Below are 20,878 nucleotides of genomic sequence, written 5' to 3'. Positions count from 1 at the left end.
CAATACCCAATAATGACAAAGCTCTGTCGTAGCCGGCCGCGACCGGGAGACCCATGGGGTGGCGCAGCGTCGTCCAGGGTAGGGGAGGGAATGGCCGGCAGGGATGTAGCTCAGTTGGTAGAGCATGGCGTTTGCAACGACAGGGTTGTGGGTTTGATTCCCACGGGGGGCCAGTATGAAAAATAAATACATAAATAATGTATGCACTCACTAACTGTAAGTCGCTCTGGATAAGAGCGTCTGCTAAATGACTAAAATGTAAATGTAAAATAAAGGATTTGTGAAGCATCTTTATAGTGCTTATGAAGACTTTATGTATGCTACATAAAGCCTTTATAAGTTGTAATGCCTAAAGTGGGACTGAAAGTTTCCATTGTAGCCTTCATTTGAGGAGTTCGAATTGACAGGAAACAGGAAAACAAAATGTAACATTTTTCAGTGACAAGACTGACACATGGGTGTGTGTATGAGAGAGAGAGAGACCCCGACCATTTGGGATGCAACCTGTGAGTTATCTACACTTTTCTATTCCAGGGAGATTAAGTCGTCGTTGTGCCTCGGCTTATCCAAAGAAATAAAGTCCTTTATCGGAATCAACGTGACCTGGTTTTTCAGAGCGACAACGATCCATTTTATGCCTCAGCTGCCGAACCAAGAGACAAGAACATCTGGTGGATAATTTTCCCATGTGGAGAATCTGTAAGTCGCTCTGGATAAGAGCGTCTGCTAAATGACTAAAATGTAAAATGTAAATGTAAATTTGACAAACGCGTTACTGACACACACGTTGTTATTGTTGATGATATTGTTGTAATGAAGCCAATAAGAGCAACCAGTGTAAATGCTCTACACAAACAAGTTCAAAGGTCAACTACAGTAGTGATCTGGTTAGCATTAGCTCTCTTAGCATATTCCAACATGGCCGACAACATGACCTGCATATCTTACAAATGTAAACATAAACCCTGAGCTTATTTTAGTTGAAATGACTATGCCACTAGTTACATCATAAAGAACACACGTTGCTCTCCTCTTTTGATATCCCTTCTTCTCTACTCTTCTACCCAGAGACTTGTAATTACCTAGTCATTAACCCTACTAACGTAACATTGATCCAGACAAATATAGAGTGACTCTACTTATGCTCAGTTCCATATTGACCCCTAGATCCTACACCCTAACCCCTATCCCCTACAACCTAAGCCCTACACCCTAATCCTAACCCCTAGACCCTACACCCTAGGCACTACTGTAGATCTGAGAGGATTGGATAGATGGAAGCAATAGGCCTATGGCATCCAATCAGAACCAATAGACCTATTGCAGCCAATCAGAAGTGATCACCGTAACGCTTATATGTAGCCAATCCTCTCAGATCTAGACAAGGGGCTAGGGGGCGATATGGAATTCAGAGTGTGTGTCGGTAAAAGTCACGAAACTGTCCGTGTCTGACATTTCTATTGCCTACTACTTACGACATAAACGTACTGATTAGTAAAAACGTATGCAGTACTGAGAAGGTGTCATCTAATGCGCAATCACGCTTGTTCCCCACCATTCGTTAATTTTTTTTTTGAGAGCGCCCCCAATTCTAATGATCAGCTGTTGTCAAACACACGTGAAACACAAAAGTAGTGTACTATTAATGGGTTACCATTAGAGTCGTAAACACTTTATGAACCCCAATCCTCAGTTTCTGATTGACTTGCTTGATTTAAGCCCTTGGGTTCTATTTTAACAAACCATACGCTTAAGTAAACTTGGGGACTGTGAAGAGACCACTGGTGGCATGTCTTGTGGGGTATGCATGGGTGTCTGAGCTGTGTGCAAGTCGTTTGAACAGACAGCTCTGTGCTTTCAACATGTCAATACCTCTCACAAAGACGAGTAGTGATGCAGTCAATCTCTCCTCTACTTTGAGACATGCATGTTTTTTATGTTAGAGCTCCATGTACATTTAAGGGTCAGTGGTGCTGTTCTCTTCTGGGCCAACTTTAAGATGCCTATGTCCCGCTTTGTGGCACTTGACCATATGACTGGGCAGTAGTCCATGTGTGATAAAACTAGGGCCTGTAGGACTTGTTTTGATGATAGCGATGTCAAGAAAGCACAGCAGCGCTTTATTACAGACAGACCTCTCCCCATCTTATCTACTGTTGCATCAATATGTCCTATCTATTGAAGATAGCCATACTAGTTCATTAAAAACCCTAAATGTGATATTTCCATTTTTTGCTATTCATAAATGTGCAAAAATGTCTAAAAACCTGTTTTTCCTTTGCCTTTATGGGGTATTGTGTGTAGATTGATGAGGAACAAAACTAATGCAATTAATTTTAGAATATGTCTGTAATGTAACAACATTTGGATAAAGTGAAGGGGTCTGAATACTTTCCGAATGCACTCTATGTCCATCCACACAACCACTCAAAATATCCTAAGACTAACAAATCCACAAACATACTCTCTCTCACACACGAAAATGGAAGAAATATGTTCACTACCAGTCAATGGTTTGGACACCCCTACTCAAGGGTTTTTCTTTATTTTTACTATATTTTACATTGTATAATAATAGTGAAGACATCAAAACTATGAAATAACACATATGGAATCATGTAGTAACCAAAAAAAGTGTTAAACAAATCAAAATATATTTTATATTTGAGATTCTTCAAATAGCCACCCTTTGCCTTGATGACAGCTTTGCACACTAACAAAGTCGGAAGGTGTATGAATACTTTCTGAAGGCACTGTATGGCCGAAATGAGTCACTGTTCAAATCTTTTATTTGTCACATGCTTCGTAGACTAACAGTGAAATGCTTACTTACGGGCCGTTCCCAACAATGCAGAGAGAAAAAAAGAGAAATAGTAGAAAAATAGAAAGATAAGCTTCTTCCTTGCTGAGCGGCCTTTCAGGTTATGTCAATATAGGACTCGTTTTACTGTGGATATAGATACTTTTGTACCTGTTTCCTCCAGCATCTTCACAATGTCCTTTGCTGTTGTTCTGGGATTGATTTGCACTTTTCGCACCAAAGTACGTTCATCTCTAGGAGACAGAATGCGTCTCCTTCCTGAGCCATATGACAGCTGCGTGGTCCCATGGTGTTTATACTTGTGTACTATTGTTTGTACAGATGAACGTGGTACCTTCAGGCGTTTGGAAATTGCTCCCAAGGATAAACCAGACTTATGGAGGTCTACAATTATTTTTCTGAGGTCTTGGCTGATTTCTTTTGATTTTCCCATGATGTCAAGCAAAGAGGCACTGAGTTTGAAGGTAGGCCTTGAAATACATCCACAGGTACACCTCCAATTGACTCAAATGATGTCAATTAGCTTATCAGAAGCTTCTAAAGCCATAACATCATTTTCTGGAATTTTCCAAGCTGTTTAAAGGCACAGTCAATTTAGTGTATGTAAACTTCTGACCCACTGGAATTGTGATACAGTGAATTATAAGTGAAATAATCTGTCTGTAAACAATTGTTGGAAAAATTACTTGTGTCATGCACAAAGTAGATGTCCTAACCGACTTGCCAAAACTATAGTTTGTTAACAAGAAATGTGTGGAGTGGTTGAAAAATGAGTTTTAATGACTCCAACCTAAGTGTATGTAAACTTCCGACTTCAACTGTAGGTAGGGATAAAGTGACTAGGCAACGGGATAGATAATAAACAGTAGCAGCAGTGTATGTGATGAGTCAAAAGAGTTAGTTAAATAGTTAACCAATAGCATTGACCCTTTTTGCACTAACTATTTAGCAGTCTTATATCTTGGGGATAGAAGCTGTTCAGGGTCCTGTTGATCCTGTTGGATAATTTACCTCTCTCTGACATTGGGGATACTGTCACGCACGTTGACTGATGACTTGTGGAACCAAGGCGCAGCGTGATAAGCGTACATCTTTATTGATACACAACACACGAACAAAACAACAAAACGAAACGATACGTGAAGTCCTGAGGTTACACACACCAAACCTTTACGGATCAAGATCCCACAAACTAACTGGTGCCAACAGGCTGCCTAAGTATGGTCCCCAATCAGAGACAACGAGCTACAGCTGCCTCTGATTGGGAACCACCCTGGCCAACATAGATCTAAACGATCTAGAACAAAAAACTAAACATAGAAAAATCCACACCCTGGCTCAACATTTAAGAGTCCCCAGAGCCAGGGCATGACAGTACCCCCCCCAAAGGCGCGGACTGCGACCGCGCCACACAAACACAAGAGGGTAGGGGCCGGGTGGGCATTCCGCGGATCCGGCTCCGGGCGTGACCACCACCTTTTCTCCACCTCCCCGTTGCGCCCCTGGTCTGGTCCCGCTGACTGGAGCTGGACCCGACGACGGTGGACCAAACCTTACCGAGCCGCTGGCCGGAGCTGGACTGGACACCGGTGGAGCGGATTGCTCTGGCTCCGGAGTGGATCCGCTGACTGGAGTTGGACCGGACCCCGGTGGAGCGGATTGCTCTGACTCCGGAGTGGAGCAGCTGACCGGTGCCGGACCAGGCACCGGTGGAACAGGCACGGGCCGTGCCGGACTGGACACACGCACCACTGGCTTGGCGCGGGGAGCAGGAACAAGCCGGACCGGGCTGACGACGCGCACCACTGGCTTGGTGCGGGGAGCAGGAACGGGCCGGACCGGGCTGACGACGCGCACCACAGGCACCACAGGCTTGGTGCGGGGAGCAGGAACAGGCCGGACCGGGCTGGCGACGCGCACCACTGGCTTGGTGCGGGGAGCAGGAACAGGCCGGACCGGGCTGGCGACGCGCACCACTGGCTTGGTGCGAGGGACAGGAATAGGCCGGACCGGGCTGGCGACGCGCACCACTGGCTTGGTGCGAGGGACAGGAACAGGCCGGGCTGGACTGGGAACACGCACCACTGGCTTGGTGCGGGGAGCAGGAAAAGGCCGGGCTGGACTGGGAACACGCACCACTGCCTTGGTGCGGGGAGAAGGAACAGGCCTGGGCTGGACTGGGAACACGCACCACTGGCTTGGTGCGGGGAGCCGGAACGGGCCGGGACGGACTGTGGAGGCGGACTGGAGGTCTGGAGCGGAGAGCTGACACAACCCGTCCTGGCTGAATGCCTATTTCCACACAATATGTGTGAGGCATCAGCACAGGACGTACAGGGCTGTGCACTCGTACTGGCGCTACAGCACGTGGCACTGGCGCAGGATATACGGGACCGAGGAGGCGTACTGGAGGCCACGAGCGTTGAGCCGGCACACCATAAAACGATCTAGAACAAAAAACTAAACATAGAAAAATCCACACCCTGGCTCAACATTTAAGAGTCCCCAGAGCCAGGGCGTGACAGATACAGACTCTGTCAATGTCAAGTCGTTTTCTGTTCTTTTTTTTACGTGTGAATAGCCACCTTCATATTTCAAATATGCCATTTAATTTGTGTGCAATATTAATCATAAAATGTGCAGACATCTCAGCCAGTAGATAATATTAATTCCTTTCTTCAATAGCCATGCAGGTGGGTTGCTGGAGGGAGACGTGAGTGTTCTTGCATACACTTAATAGAAGAATGATTGGTTTTGTTTTGATAGTTTCAACTTTTGGTTCAATATTTGCCTCACTTTCTCTGTATCTGTCTCTCTTTGTCTATCTCCCCCCCCCCCCATCTCTCTCGCCAGATTCTGTCGAGTCTGCACCCAGACTGCGAGTATATTTTACAGCTGGAGAGAGAGGAGCGGCGTTGTCTTCAATATATCACAGAGCACGACAACAACCACAGTACACTAGGTATCCGTGCCACTATCCTCTTAGAATGAGCCATTACATGTTCTCACTCTCCACTCTCTATCTCAAGTATAGTCAGTCATAATATGATATACAGTGTGTTCACATCTAAATGTGAGAGTCTGGCATTGAATAAATGGTTTGCAGAGAATAGTTTGTGAAAGAGCAGATTCAAAAACGATTCTAGTGTAGAAGTAGTAAGTGATTATAATATATCAAAAGAGAGTAGCATAGTTGAGGTGAGCTATCCCTTTAAGGCCTATATACTGTGCATTCAGAAAGTATTCAGACCCCTTCCCCTTTTCCACATTTTGTTACATTACAGCCTTATTCTAAAATGGATTCAAATAATAATAATAATTCCCTTCAATCTACACACAATACCCCACAATGACAAAGCGAAAACTGGTTTAGACATTTTTGCAAATGTATTAAAAATAAAAAACAGAAATACCTTATTTACATAAGTATTCAGACCCTTTGCTATGAGACTCAAAATTGAGCTCAGGTGCATGCTGTTTCCATTGATCATCCTTGAGATGTTTCTACAACTTGATTGGAGTCCACCTGTGGTAAATTCAATGAATTGGACATGATTTGGAAAGGCACACACCTGTCTATATAAGGTCCCACAGTTGACATTGCATGTCAGAGCAAAAACCAAGCCATGAGGTCGAAGGAATTGTCCGTAGAGCTCCAAGACAGGATTGTGTCGAGGCACAGATCTGGGGAAGGGTACCAAAACATTTCTGCAGCATTGAAGGTCCACAAGAACACAGTGGCCTCCATCATTCTTAAATGGAAGAAGTTTGGAACCACCAAGAGCTGGCCACCCGGCCAAACTGAGCAATCAGGGGAGAAAGGCATTGGTCAGGGAGGTGACCAAGAACCCGATGGTCACTCTGACAGAGCTCCAGAGTTCCTCTGTGGAGATGGGAGAACCTTCCAGAAGGACAACCATCTCTGCAGCATTCCACCCAATCAGGCCTTGATGGTAGAGTGGCCAGACGGAAGCCACTCCTCAGTAAAAGGCACATGACAGCCTGCTTGGAGTTTACCAAAAGGCACCTAAAGGACTCACAGACCATGAGAAACAAGATTCTCTGGTCTGATGAAACCAAGATTGAACTCTTTGGCCTGAATGCCAAGCGTCATGTCTGGAGGAAGCCTGGGGCCATCCCTACGGTGAAGCATGGTGGTGGCAGCATCATGCTGTGGGGATGATTTTCAGCGGCAGGGACTGGGAGACTAGTCAGGATCGAGGGAAAGATGAACAGAGCAAAGTACAGAGAGATCCTTGATGAAAACCTACTCCAGAGCGCTCAGGACCTCAGACTGGGGCAAAGGTTCACCTTCCAAAAGTACAACGATCCTAAGCACACAGCCAATACAACGCAGGAGTGGCTTTGGGACAAGTCTCTGAATGTCCTTGAGTGGCCCAGCCAGAGCCCGGACTTGAACCCAACCAAACATCTCTGGAGAGACCTGAAAATAGCTGCGCAGCAACACTCTCCATCCAACCTGACAGAGCTTGAGAGGATCTGCAATGGGAGAAACTCCCCAAATACAGGTGTGCCAAGCTTGTAGCGTCATACCCAAGAAGGCTGTAGTCGCTGCCAAAGGTGCTTCAACAAAGGGTCTGAATACTTATGTAAATGTGATAATATTGTGTGTAGATTGAGATGGTTTTATTTTTAATCAATTTCCACACAATGTGGAAAAAGTCAAGGGGTCTGAATACTTTCAGAATGCACTGTATGTGTGTAATTTATAGCAGGATTAAATTCTTGGCTGTGAGTGAGGTATTATATTTGGGTTGCAATTAAGTAGGCTTTAAGAATGAAAATACAGTAGACTGTACATCCCTCTCTCTCTCTCTCTCTCTCTCTCTCTCTCTCTCTCTCTCTCTCTCTCGCTCTCTCTCATCCTCGCTCTCTCTCTCTCTCTCTCTCTCTCTCTCTCTCTCTCTCTCTCTCTCTCTCTCTCTCTCCTCTCTCTCTCTCTCTCTCTCTCTCTCTCTCTCTCTCTCTCTCTCTCTCTCTCTCTCTCTCTCTCTCTCTCTCTCTCTCTCTCTCTCTCATCCTCTCTCTCATCCTCTCTCTCTCTCTCTCTCTCTCTCTCTCTCTCTCTCTCTCTCTCTCTCTCTCTCTCTCTCTCTCTCTCTCTCTCTCTCTCTCTCTCTCTCTCGAAGGTTGTTTACCGTTCTGGGACTCTGTGGTGTGCTGGCCATATGCTGCGGTTGGGGAGATGGTCCACACAGCCTGTCCTGCTGTCTTCTCTCTTTTTGGGAATAACACAGGTGCAGGTGACATTTGTCACACTGAGGGGGGGTTGTGTGTGTACTGATGTGTCTATGACAGTACTGTATAAAGTATAAATACAATATACGTACAATGATATACAGGTAGTATGTTATGGTTTTCGCTTATACAGTAATTATCTCTTTGTCCATTTTCCACTGGCTTTCAATCCCTGTTTCTCATCCACGGTGACCCCTAACCTTGACCTCTACCTCAGCAGGATCAGTCAGCCGAAACTGCACCAGCATCGGATGGTCGCGACCCTTCCCCCCGTACCACATAGCCTGTAGTGTGGGCGACGACATTCACATTCCAGAGGTGAAAGAGAGTTTAGAGAGAAGGATCAGGGTAGGGTTTCAAAGGGATGGTATATTACTGGAAACTTTAGAAGATTATCAGTAAACTACCAGAATTTTGGTAACTTTCAAGGAATATATGAAATGTTTATCAATGATATCTAGTGGCCTTTTTGGGTACTTCAGATTATCACAAGTGTCTGTAATTATCTCTGGCCCTCTGTGTGGCCATATCACATGTAAAACATATATATATATATATATATATACAATCAAATAAGATGATTTAAAATGTTTAAATACAATGGCAAAGCTGTAAACATTATCCTAAATATAAACCATCAACTTAGTGAATACCATTGGTGTTCAGGGTTTCATAGTAAAAAAACTGGTGGCAGTTGTGAAAAAACCTAGAGTTGGAAATCCCATTGAAATCATGGGACCGATATTATCATCATGAGCAAAAGCAATTGGTTTTCTACCCAAAGTTGCAAAGACAATGTGGTGATCCATTTAATAAATCCAGGCTCTGTCGTAGCCGGCCGTGACCGGGAGACCCATGGGGCGGCGCACAATTGGCCCAGCGTCGTCCAGGGTAGGGGAGGGAATGGCCGGCAGGGATGTAGCTCAGTTGGTAGAGCATGGCGTTTGCAACGCCAGGGTTGTGGGTTTCGATTCCCACGGGGGGCCAGTATTAAAATGTATGCACTCACTAACTGTAAGTCGCTCTGGATAAGAGCGTCTGCTAAATGACTAAAATGTAAATGTAAAATGTAATAAACACAAGAGACCAGCAAAATAGATAAAAGGGTGGGGTGGCAGGAACAGCGGCATTTAGTGGGTAAAACGTGGTACTTTTACACTAATGGTTAAGATTGCAAGTGATTTACATTTTAGTCATTTAGCAGACGCTCTTATCCAGAGCGACTTACATGAGCAATTAGGGTTAAGTGCACATCGACAGATTTCTCACCTAGTCGGCTCAGGGATTAGAACCAGCGACCTTTCGGTTACTGGCACAACGCTCTTACCCACTAAGCTACCTGCCACCCTTTTACATTTTAGTCATTTAGCAGACGCTCTTATCCAGAGCGACTTACAGTTAGTGAGTGCATACATTTTTCATACTGGCCCCCCGGTGAACAGGTCAGGGTTCCATAGCCGCAGGCAGAACAGCAGAAACTGGATCACGACAAGGTGGACTGGGGAAGGGGACAGCCAGGAGTCATCAGGCCAGGTTGTCCTGAGGCATGGTCCTAGGGCTCAGTTCCTCTCTGAGCGAAGAGAGAGAGAGAGCGACAGAGAGAGATGAGAGAATTAAAGGGAGCATACTTAAGATCACACAGGACACCAGATAAGACAGGAGAAATACACCACCAGAGTGATATCAACAGACCACCAACTTAATACTCTGAGACAAGGCATAGCCCACAAAGATCTCCCCCACCACACGAGCCCGAGATGACCGGACAGGAAGGTAACATTAGTGACTCAACCCACTCAAGTCGAGTTTAGCGAAAAAAGCCTGTCAAGACCTGATGCGCCCCTCATAGGGATGGCATGGGAGAGCACTTGCAAGCCAGTGACTCAGCCCCCGTAATAGGGTCAGAGGCAGAGAATCCCAGTGGAGAGAGGGAAGCCAGCCAGGCAGAGACAGCAAGGGTGGTTCGTCACTCCAGTGCCTTGCCGTTCACCTTCGCACCCCTGGGCCAGACTACACTCAATCATAGGACCTACTGAAGAGATGATTCTTCAGTAAAGACTTAAAGGTTGTCAGACATAGAGAACTGATACTGTATACTGGTTGTTGGGGTGGGAGTGGTGTGGGGTGTGGGGAGCCCGTGGGTGGCTATTGATCATTTTATTGTCATTTGAACATTGTTAGAAATAATTATAGTCCAAATCGAATGGCCAATTTGGGTGCAATCAATTAGCTTAATTTCTCAGCGATCAAATTACATTTCAACAAAATAATGTTTCAGGAATGCTAATCTTATCTGTCTCTAACTACAGAAACGATTTCAGAACAATCTGAGATGGTGGGTGTCGTGGCTTGCAGAGATGACATGGAATGACCCCAGAGTCTCAGAGGAGGAGTGCTGATCTGGGATCAGGTCCCCCTGTTCAAATAATCGTATTTATTATGGTCTAAAATAGAGAACTGATCCTAGATCAGCACTCATACTCTGACAGGCTTCATTAGTACAGGTCCTGGTGTCGAGTGTGAGTGCTGATATAGGATCAGTTCTCTATTTTAGACCATAATAAATACGATTATTTGAACAGGGGGACCTGATCCCAGATCAGCACCACTACTCTGAGACTGAATATGGGGTTCTGATTTCTATCTCTATGTGAAACCTATGCAGGAGTCCTACTTTGCCACTGTCAAGCTGATCTACACCATCGGCTACGGCACCTCCCTGGTCTTCCTCTCCATCGCCGTGGTGATCCTACTGCTCTTCAGGTAGGAGGTCAAAGGTCAGAACAGGAGATTGTTTTGAGGTTGTTGTTGGGTGAAGAAAAATAATGGCTAGAGTAGGCATACTCTACTGTAATACCAAAGTTGACCTCTGCCCTTCTAATCCAATGGGTTTTGAGAAGGAGGTGAGGAAAGAAGAGGCGAGGAATATGCAATTGAGATTCTCCCAATGTCTAGCATGCTTTCCTCCCTCCTCTCCTACCTCCTCTTCTCTCCTCCCCTCCTCTCTCCCTCCAGCCATTTTTAGCAGGCTAATCTAATGAAACACACTCTTAAAGGACAAATCCATAGATGGCCGTTTACTCTCTCTCTCTCGCCAAATTCACTCAAATTAATGGTGGTCTCTTTAAGGAATGACAGTAAAAGAGAGAATGGTATCTTATCTGACTGGGCTCACACATTGGGGATGACGATATAGTGCCCATGACATTTGGATTGTATTTTTTTTTTTTCATTTTTTTTTTTCACCTTTATTTAACCAGGTAAACCAGTTGAGAACAAGTTCTCATTTACAACTGCGACCTGGCCAAGATAAAGCAAAGCAGTGCGATAAAAACAACAACACAGAGTTACATATGGGGTAAAACAAAACAAAGTCAAAAATACAACAGAAATACATATAATATACAGTGTGCAAATTTAGCAAGTTATGGAGGTAAGGCAATAAAATAGGCTATAGTGCAAAATAATTACAATTTAGTATTAACACTGGAATGATGTGCAAGAGATGATGTGCAAATAGAGATACTGGTGTACAAATGAGCAAAATAAATAACAATATAGGGATGAGGTAGTTGGGCGGGCTAATTTCAGATGGGCTGTGTACAGGTGCAGTGATCGGTAAGGTGCTCTGACAACTGATGCTTAAAGTTAGTGAGGGAGATAAGTGTCTCCAGCTTCAGAGATTTTTGCAATTCGTTCCAGTCATTGGCAGCAGAGAACTGGAAGGAATTGCGGCCAAAGGAGGTGTTGGCTTTGGGGATGACCAGTGAGATATACCCGCTGGAGCGCAGTCTACGGGTGGGTGTTGCTATGGTGACCAATGAGCTAAGATAAGGCGGGGATTTGCCTAGCAGTGATTTATAGATGGCCTGGAGCCAGTGGGTTTGGCGACGAATATGTAGTGAGGACCAGCCAACAAGAGCGTACAGGTCACAGTGGTGGGTAGTACAGTGGGGCAAAAAAGTATTTAGTCAGCCACCAATTGTGCAAGTTCTCCCACTTAAAAAGATGAGAGAGGCCTGTAATTTTCATCATAGGTACACGTCAACTATGACAGACAAATTGAGAAAAAAAAATCCAGAAAATCCCATTGTAGGATTTTTAATGAATTTATTTGCAAATTATGGTGGAAAATAAGTATTTGGTCACCTACAAACAAGCAAGATTTCTGGCTCTCACAGACCTGTAACTTCTTCTTTAAGAGGCTCCTCTGTCCTCCACTCGTTACCTGTATTAATGGCACCTGTTTGAACTTGTTATCAGTATAAAAGACACCTGTCCACAACCTCAAACAGTCACACTCCAAACTTCACAATGGCCAAGACCAAAGAGCTTTCAAAGGACACCAAAAACAAAATTGTAGACCTGCACCAGGCTGGGAAGACTGAATCTGCAACAGGTAAGCAGCTTGGTTTGAAGAAATCAACTGTGGGAGCAATTATTAGGAAATGGAAGACATACAAGACCACTGATAATCTCCCTCGATCTGGGGCTCCATGCAAGATCTCACCCCGTGGGGTCAAAATGATCACAAGAACGGTGAGCAAAATCCCAGAACCACACGGGGGGACCTAGTGAATGACCTGCTGAGAGCTGGGACCAAAGTAACAAAGCCAACCATCAGTAACACACTACGCCGCCAGGGACTCAAATCCTGTAGTGCGAGACGTGTCCCCCTGCTTAAGCCAGTACATGTCCAGGCCCGTCTGAAGTGCATTTGGATGATCCAGAAGAGGATTGGGAGAATGTCATATGGTCAGATGAAACCAAAATATAACTTTTTGGTAAAAACTCAACTCGTCATGTTTGGAGGACAAAGAATGCTGAGTTGCATCCAAAGAACACCATACCTACTGTGAAGCATGGGGTTGGAAACATCATGCTTTGGGTCTGTTTTTCTGCAAAGGGACCAGGACGACTGATCCGTGTAAAGGAAAGAATGAATGGGGCCATGTATCGTGAGATTTTGAGTGAAACCCTCCTTCCATCAGCAAGGGCATTGAAGATGAAACGTGGCTGGGTCTTTCAGCATGACAATGATCCCAAACACACCGCCCGGGCAACGAAGGAGTGGCTTCGTAAGAAGCATTTCAAGGTCCTGGAGTGGCCTAGCCAGTCTCCAGATCTCAACCCCCATAGAAAATCTTTGGAGGGAGTTGAAAGTCTGTGTTGCCCAGCGACAGCCCCAAAACATCACTGCTCTAGAGGAGATCTGCATGGAGGAATGGGCCAAAATACCAGCAACAGTGTGTGAAAACCTTGTGAAGACTTACAGAAAACGTTTGACCTGTGTCATTGCCAACAAAGGGTATATAACAAAGTATTGAGAAACTTTTGTTATTGACCAAATACTTATTTTCCACCATCATATGCCAATAAATTCATTAAAAATCCTATAATGTGATTTTCTGGAAATTTTTTTCTAATTTTGTCTGTCATAGTTGACGTGTACCTATGATGAAAATGACAGGCCTCTCTCATCTTTTTAAGTGGGAGAACTTGCACAATTGGTGGCTGACTAAATACTTTTTTTCCCCACTGTATATGGGGCTTTGGAGACAAAACGGATGGCACTGTGATAGACTACATCCAATTTGCTGAGTAGAGTGTTGGAGGCTATTTTGTAAATGACATCGCCGAAGTCAAGGATCGGTAGGATAGTCAGTTTTACGAGGGCATGTTTGGCAGCATGAGTGAAGGAGGCTTTGTTGCGAAATAGGAAACCGATTCTAGATTTAACTTTGGATTGGAGATTCTTAATGTGAGTCTGGAAGGAGAGTTTACAGTCTAACCAGACACCTAGATATTTGTAGTTGTCCACATACTCTAGGTCAGACCCGTCTAGAGTAGTGATTCTAGTCGGGTGGGCGGGTGCAAGCAGCGTTCGGTTGAAGAGCATGCAAGTATGAGAAGTGTGTATGAGCTGGATATGTAATAAACAGAGAGGCAGATAATGCCTTACTAAAGCCTTACTAAAGCTGAGTGGTATAACTTTATTATCTCAGTAACACACACCTGCTACCGCCGTCTCTCTCTGTCTCTCTCTCTCTCTCTCTCTCTCTCTCTCTCTCTCTCTCTCTGTCTCTGTCTCTGTCTCTGTCTCTGTCTCTGTCTCTCTCTCTCTCTGTCTCTGTCTCTGTCTCTGTCTCTGTCTCTGTCTCTGTCTCTGTCTCTGTCTCTCTCTCTCTCTCTCTCTCTCTCTCTCTCTCTCTCATGTTCAACCCATTATTGTTTCTAAATCTGAGGCTCCCCTATTGTTGTACTATTTTTCTCCTTGGCCTCATTTTAATGTCTTTCAATTGTCGGTTGAGAAGTGTGCAGTCCTTTGTCCTGACAGTGTTTTGTGTGTGTGGTTCTAGGTCCTGACCATGCTATGTGTTTGCCCTGCGGTTCTCGGTCCTGACCATGCTATGTGTTTGCCCTGCGGTTCTCGGTCCTGACCATGCTATGTGTTTGCCCTGCGGTTCTCGGTCCTGACCATGCTATGTGTTTGCCCTGCAGTTCTCGTCCTGACCATGCTATGTGTTTGCCCTGCGGTTCTCGTCCTGACCATGCTATGTGTTTGCCCTGCGGTTCTCGGTCCTGACCATGCTATGTGTTTGCTCTGCGGTCCCAGGTCCTGACCGTGTTTTGTGGTTCTTCACAGGAGGCTTCACTGTGCCAGGAACTACATTCACATCCAGCTGTTTGTCACCTTCATGCTAAAGTCGGTGGCTGTGTTTATCAAGGACGCCATACTCTTCGCCAGCGACGACACCAACCACTGCACCTTCTCCACCGTAAGTCAACTGCACAGAGACCACTGCACCCTCTCCACCGTAAATAAACCGTAAGTCAACCACTGCACCCTCTCAACTGTAAGTCAACCACTGCACCCTCTCAACCGTAAATCAACCACTGCACCCTGTCAACCATAAAACAACCACTACACCCTGTTAACCGTAAATCAACCACTGCACCCTATCAACCGTAAATCAACCACTGCACCCTCTCAACCGTAAATCAACCACTGCACCCTCTCAACCGTAAATCAACCAACCACTGCACCCTGTCAACCGTAAATCAACCACTGCACCCTGTCAACCGTAAATCAACCACTGCACCCTCTCAACCGTAAATCAACCACTGCACCCTCTCCACCGTAAATCAACCACTGCATCCTGTCAACCGTAAATCAACCACTGCACCCTGTCAACCGTAAATCAACCACTGCACCCTCTCAACCGTAAATCAACCAACCACTGCACCCTGTCAACCGTAAATCAACCACTGCACCCTCTCAACCGTAAATCAACCACTGCACCCTGTCAACTGTAAATCAACCACTGCACCCTGTCAACCGTAAATCAACCACTGCACCCTCTCAACCGTAAATCAACCACTGCATCCTGTCAACCGTAAATCAACCACTGCACCCTGTCAACCGTAAATCAACCACTGCACCCTGTCAACAGTAAATCAACCACTGCACCCTCTCAACCGTAAATCAACCACTGCACCCTGTCAACAGTAAATCAACCACTGCACCCTGTCAACCGTACATCAACCACTGCATCCTGTCAACCGTAAATCAACCACTGCACCCTGTCAACCATAAAACAACCACTACACCCTGCCAACCGTAAATCAACCACTGCACCCTATCAATCGTAATTCAACCACTGCACCCTGTCAACCGTAAATCAACCACTGCACCCTCTCAACCGTAAATCAACCAACCACTGCACCCTGTCAACCGTAAATCAACCACTGCACCCTCTCAACCGTAAATCAACCACTGCACCCTGTCAACCGTAAATCAACCACTGCACCCTGTCAACCGTAAATCAACCACTGCACCCTCTCAACCGTAAATCAACCACTGCATCCTGTCAACCATAAATCAACCACTGCACCCTGTCAACCGTAAATCAACCACTGCACCCTGTCAACAGTAAATCAACCACTGCACCCTCTCAACCGTAAATCAACCACTGCACCCTGTCAACAGTAAATCAACCACTGCACCCTGTCAACCGTACATCAACCACTGCATCCTGTCAACCGTAAATCAACCACTGCACCCTGTCAACCATAAAACAACCACTACACCCTGCCAACCGTAAATCAACCACTGCACCCTATCAACCGTAATTCAACCACTGCACCCTGTCAACCGTAAATCAACCACTGCACCCTCTCAGCCGTAAATCAACCACTGCACCCTCTCAACCGTAAATCAACCAACCACTGCACCCTGTCAACCGTAAATCAACCACTGCACCCTCTCAACCGTAAATCAACCACTGCACCCTGTCAACCATAAATCAACCACTGCACCCTGTCAACCGTAAATCAACCACTGCACCCTCTCAACCGTAAATCAACCACTGCACCCTCTCAACCGTAAATCAAGCACTGCACCCTGTCAACCGTAAATCAACCACTGCATCCTGTCAACCGTAAATCAACCACTGCACCCTGTCAACCGTAAATCAACCACTGCACCCTATCAACCGTAAATCAACCACTGCACCCTGTCAACCGTAAATCAACCACTGCACCCTGTCAACCGTAAATCAACCACTGCACCCTGTCAACTCTAAATCAACCACTGCACCCTGTCAACTGTAAATCAACCACTGCACCCTGTCAACTGTAAATCAACCACTGCACCCTGTCAACCGTAAATCAACCACTGCACCCTGTCAACCGTAAATCAACCACTGCACCCTGTTAACCGTAAAACAACCACTGCACCCTCTCAACCGTAAATCAACCACTGCACCCTCTCAACCGTAAATCAACCACTGCATCCTATCAACCGTAAATCAACCACTTCACCCTGTCAACTGTAAATCAACCACTGAACCCTCTCAACCGTAAATCAACCACTGCACCCTCTCAACCATAAATCAACCAACCACTGCACCCTGTCAACCGTAAATCAACCACTGCACCCTCTCAACCGTAAATCAACCACTGCACCCTGTCAACCGTAAATCAACCACTGCACCCTGTCAACCGTAAATTAACCACTGCACCCTCTCAACCGTAAATCAACCACTGCACCCTGTCAACCGTAAATCAAGCACTGCACCCTGTCAACCGTAAATCAACCACTGCATCCTGTCAACCGTAAATCAACCACTGCACCCTGTCAACCGTAAATCAACCACTGCACCCTGTCAACCGTAAATCAACCACTGCACCCTCTCAACCGTAAATCAACCACTGCACCCTATCAACCGTAAATCAACCACTGCACCCTGTCAACCGTAAATCAACCACTGCACCCTGTCAACCGTAAATCAACCACTTTACCCTGTCAACTCTAAATCAACCACTGCACCCTGTCAACTGTAAATCAACCACTGCACCCTGTCAACTGTAAATCAACCACTGCACCCTGTCAACCGTAAATCAACCACTGCACCCTGTCAACCGTAAATCAACCACTGCACCCTGTTAACTGTAAAACAACCACTGCACCCTCTCAACCGTAAATCAACCACTGCACCCTATCAACCGTAAATCAACCACTACACCCTGTTAACCGTAAATCAACCACTGCACCCTATCAACCGTAAATCAACCACTGCACCCTCTCAACTGTAAATCAACCACTGCACCCTCTCAACCGTAAATCAACCAACCACTGCACCCTGTCAACCGTAAATCAACCACTGCACCCTGTCAACCGTAAATCAACCACTGCACCCTGTCAACCGTAAATCAACCACTGCACCCTCTCCACCGTAAATCAACCACTGCATCCTGTCAACCGTAAATCAACCACTGCACCCTGTCAACCGTAAATCAACACCTGCACCCTCTCAACCGTAAATCAACCAACCACTGCACCCTGTCAACCGTAAATCAACCACTGCACCCTCTCAACCGTAAATCAACCACTGCACCCTGTCAACCGTAAATCAACCACTGCACCCTGTCAACCGTAAATCAACCACTGCACCCTCTCAACCGTAAATCAACCACTGCATCCTGTCAACCGTAAATCAACCACTGCACCCTGTCAACCGTGAATCAACCACTGCACCCTGTCAACAGTAAATCAACCACTGCACCCTCTCAACCGTAAATCAACCACTGCACCCTGTCAACAGTAAATCAACCACTGCACCCTGTCAACCGTAAATCAACCACTGCATCCTGTCAACCGTAAATCAACCACTGCACCCTGTCAACCATAAAACAACCACTACACCCTGCCAACCGTAAATCAACCACTGCACCCTCTCAACCGTAAATCAACCACTGCACCCTCTCAACCGTAAATCAACCAACCACTGCACCCTCTCAACCGTAAATCAACCACTGCACCCTCTCAACCGTAAATCAACCACTGAACCCTGTCAACCGTAAATCAACCACTGCACCCTGTCAACCGTAAATCAACCACTGCACCCTCTCAACCGTAAATCAACCACTGCATCCTGTCAACCGTAAATCAACCACTGCACCCTGTCAACCGTAAATCAACCACTGCAACCTGTCAACAGTAAATCAACCACTGCACCCTCTCAACCGTAAATCAACCACTGCACCCTGTCAACTGTAAATCAACCACTGCACCCTCTCAGCCGTAAATCAACCACTGCACCCTCTCAACCGTAAATCAACCACTGCACCCTCTCAACCGTAAATCAACCACTGCACCCTCTCAACCGTAAATCAACCACTGCACCCTCTCAACCGTAAATCAACCAACCACTGCACCCTGTCAACTGTAAATCAACCACTGCACCCTGTCAACCGTAAATCAACCACTGCACCCTGTCAACCGTAAATCAACCACTGCACCCTGTCAACCGTAAATCAACCACTGCACCCTCTCAACCGTAAATCAACCACTGCATCCTGTCAACCGTAAATCAACCACTGCACCCTGTCAACCGTAAATCAACCACTGCAACCTGTCAACAGTAAATCAACCACTGCACCCTCTCAACCGTAAATCAACCACTGCACCCTGTCAACTGTAAATCAACCACTGCACCCTCTCAGCCGTAAATCAACCACTGCACCCTCTCAACCGTAAATCAACCACTGCACCCTCTCAACCGTAAATCAACCACTGCACCCTCTCAACCGTAAATCAACCACTGCACCCTCTCAACCGTAAATCAACCAACCACTGCACCCTGTCAACTGTAAATCAACCACTGCACCCTGTCAACCGTAAATCAACCACTGCACCCTGTCAACCGTAAATCAACCACTGCACCCTGTTAACTGTAAAACAACCACTGCACCCTCTCAACCGTAAATCAACCACTGCATCCTATCAACCGTAAATCAACCACTTCACCCTGTCAACTGTAAATCAACCACTGCACCCTCTCAACCGTAAATCAACCACTGCACCCTCTCAACCGTAAATCAACCAACCACTGCACCCTGTCAACCGTAAATCAACCACTGCACCCTCTCAACCGTAAATCAACCACTGCACCCTGTCAACCGTAAATCAACCACTGCACCCTGTCAACCGTAAATTAACCACTGCACCCTCTCAACCGTAAATCAACCACTGCACCCTGTCAACCGTAAATCAAGCACTGCACCCTGTCAACCGTAAATCAACCACTGCATCCTGTCAACCGTAAATCAACCACTGCATCCTGTCAACCGTAAATCAACCACTGCACCCTGTCAACCGTAAATCAACCACTGCACCCTGTCAACCGTAAATCAACCACTGCACCCTCTCAACCGTAAATCAACCACTGCATCCTGTCAACCATAAATCAACCACTGCACCCTGTCAACCGTAAATCAACCACTGCACCCTGTCAACAGTAAATCAACCACTGCACCCTCTCAACCGTAAATCAACCACTGCACCCTGTCAACAGTAAATCAACCACTGCACCCTGTCAACCGTACATCAACCACTGCATCCTGTCAACCGTAAATCAACCACTGCACCCTGTCAACCATAAAACAACCACTACACCCTGCCAACCGTAAATCAACCACTGCACCCTATCAACCGTAATTCAACCACTGCACCCTGTCAACCGTAAATCAACCACTGCACCCTCTCAGCCGTAAATCAACCACTGCACCCTCTCAACCGTAAATCAACCACTGCACCCTCTCAACCGTAAATCAACCACTGCACCCTGTCAACCGTAAATCAACCACTGCACCCTCTCAACCGTAAATCAAGCACTGCACCCTGTCAACCGTAAATCAACCACTGCATCCTGTCAACCGTAAATCAACCACTGCACCCTGTCAACCGTAAATGAACCACTGCACCCTGTCAACCGTAAATCAACCACTGCACCCTCTCAACCGTAAATCAACCACTGCACCCTATCAACCGTAAATCAACCACTGCACCCTGTCAACCGTAAATCAACCACTGCACCCTGTCAACCGTAAATCAACCACTGCACCCTGTCAACTCTAAATCAACCACTGCACCCTGTCAACTGTAAATCAACCACTGCACCCTGTCAACTGTAAATCAACCACTGCACCCTGTCAACCTTAAATCAACCACTGTACCCTGTCAACCGTAAATCAACCACTGCACCCTGTCAACTCTAAATCAACCACTGCACCCTGTCAACTGTAAATCAACCACTGCACCCTATCAACCGTAAATCAACCACTACACCCTGTTAACCATAAATCAACCACTGCACCCTATCAACCGTAAATCAACCACTGCACCCTCTCAACTGTAAATCAACCACTGCACCCTCTCAACCGTAAATCAACCAACCACTGCACCCTGTCAACCGTAAATCAACCACTGCACCCTGTCAACCGTAAATCAACCAC

At 46.1% G+C, this 20,878-nt stretch overlaps 1 protein-coding gene across 1 annotated transcript in view; it reads left to right on the top strand.

Annotated features, from left to right (window-relative positions):
- LOC121577228 (growth hormone-releasing hormone receptor-like) overlaps positions 1–20,878 on the top strand; it is a 68,336-nt gene that overhangs the window by 18,329 nt on the left and 29,129 nt on the right. Inside the window, exons 2-6 of the mRNA XM_041890988.2 lie at positions 5,675–5,783; positions 7,972–8,079; positions 8,298–8,398; positions 10,746–10,843; positions 14,727–14,859. Of these exons, the coding sequence (XP_041746922.1) occupies positions 5,675–5,783; positions 7,972–8,079; positions 8,298–8,398; positions 10,746–10,843; positions 14,727–14,859 (549 nt within the window). The remainder of the gene's footprint in view (positions 1–5,674; positions 5,784–7,971; positions 8,080–8,297; positions 8,399–10,745; positions 10,844–14,726; positions 14,860–20,878) is intronic.

This window comes from Coregonus clupeaformis, chromosome 11 (genome assembly GCF_020615455.1).
Source record: "Coregonus clupeaformis isolate EN_2021a chromosome 11, ASM2061545v1, whole genome shotgun sequence".
Taxonomy (NCBI): domain Eukaryota; kingdom Metazoa; phylum Chordata; class Actinopteri; order Salmoniformes; family Salmonidae; genus Coregonus; species Coregonus clupeaformis.
This window is presented reverse-complemented; position numbering and strand designations above follow the sequence as displayed.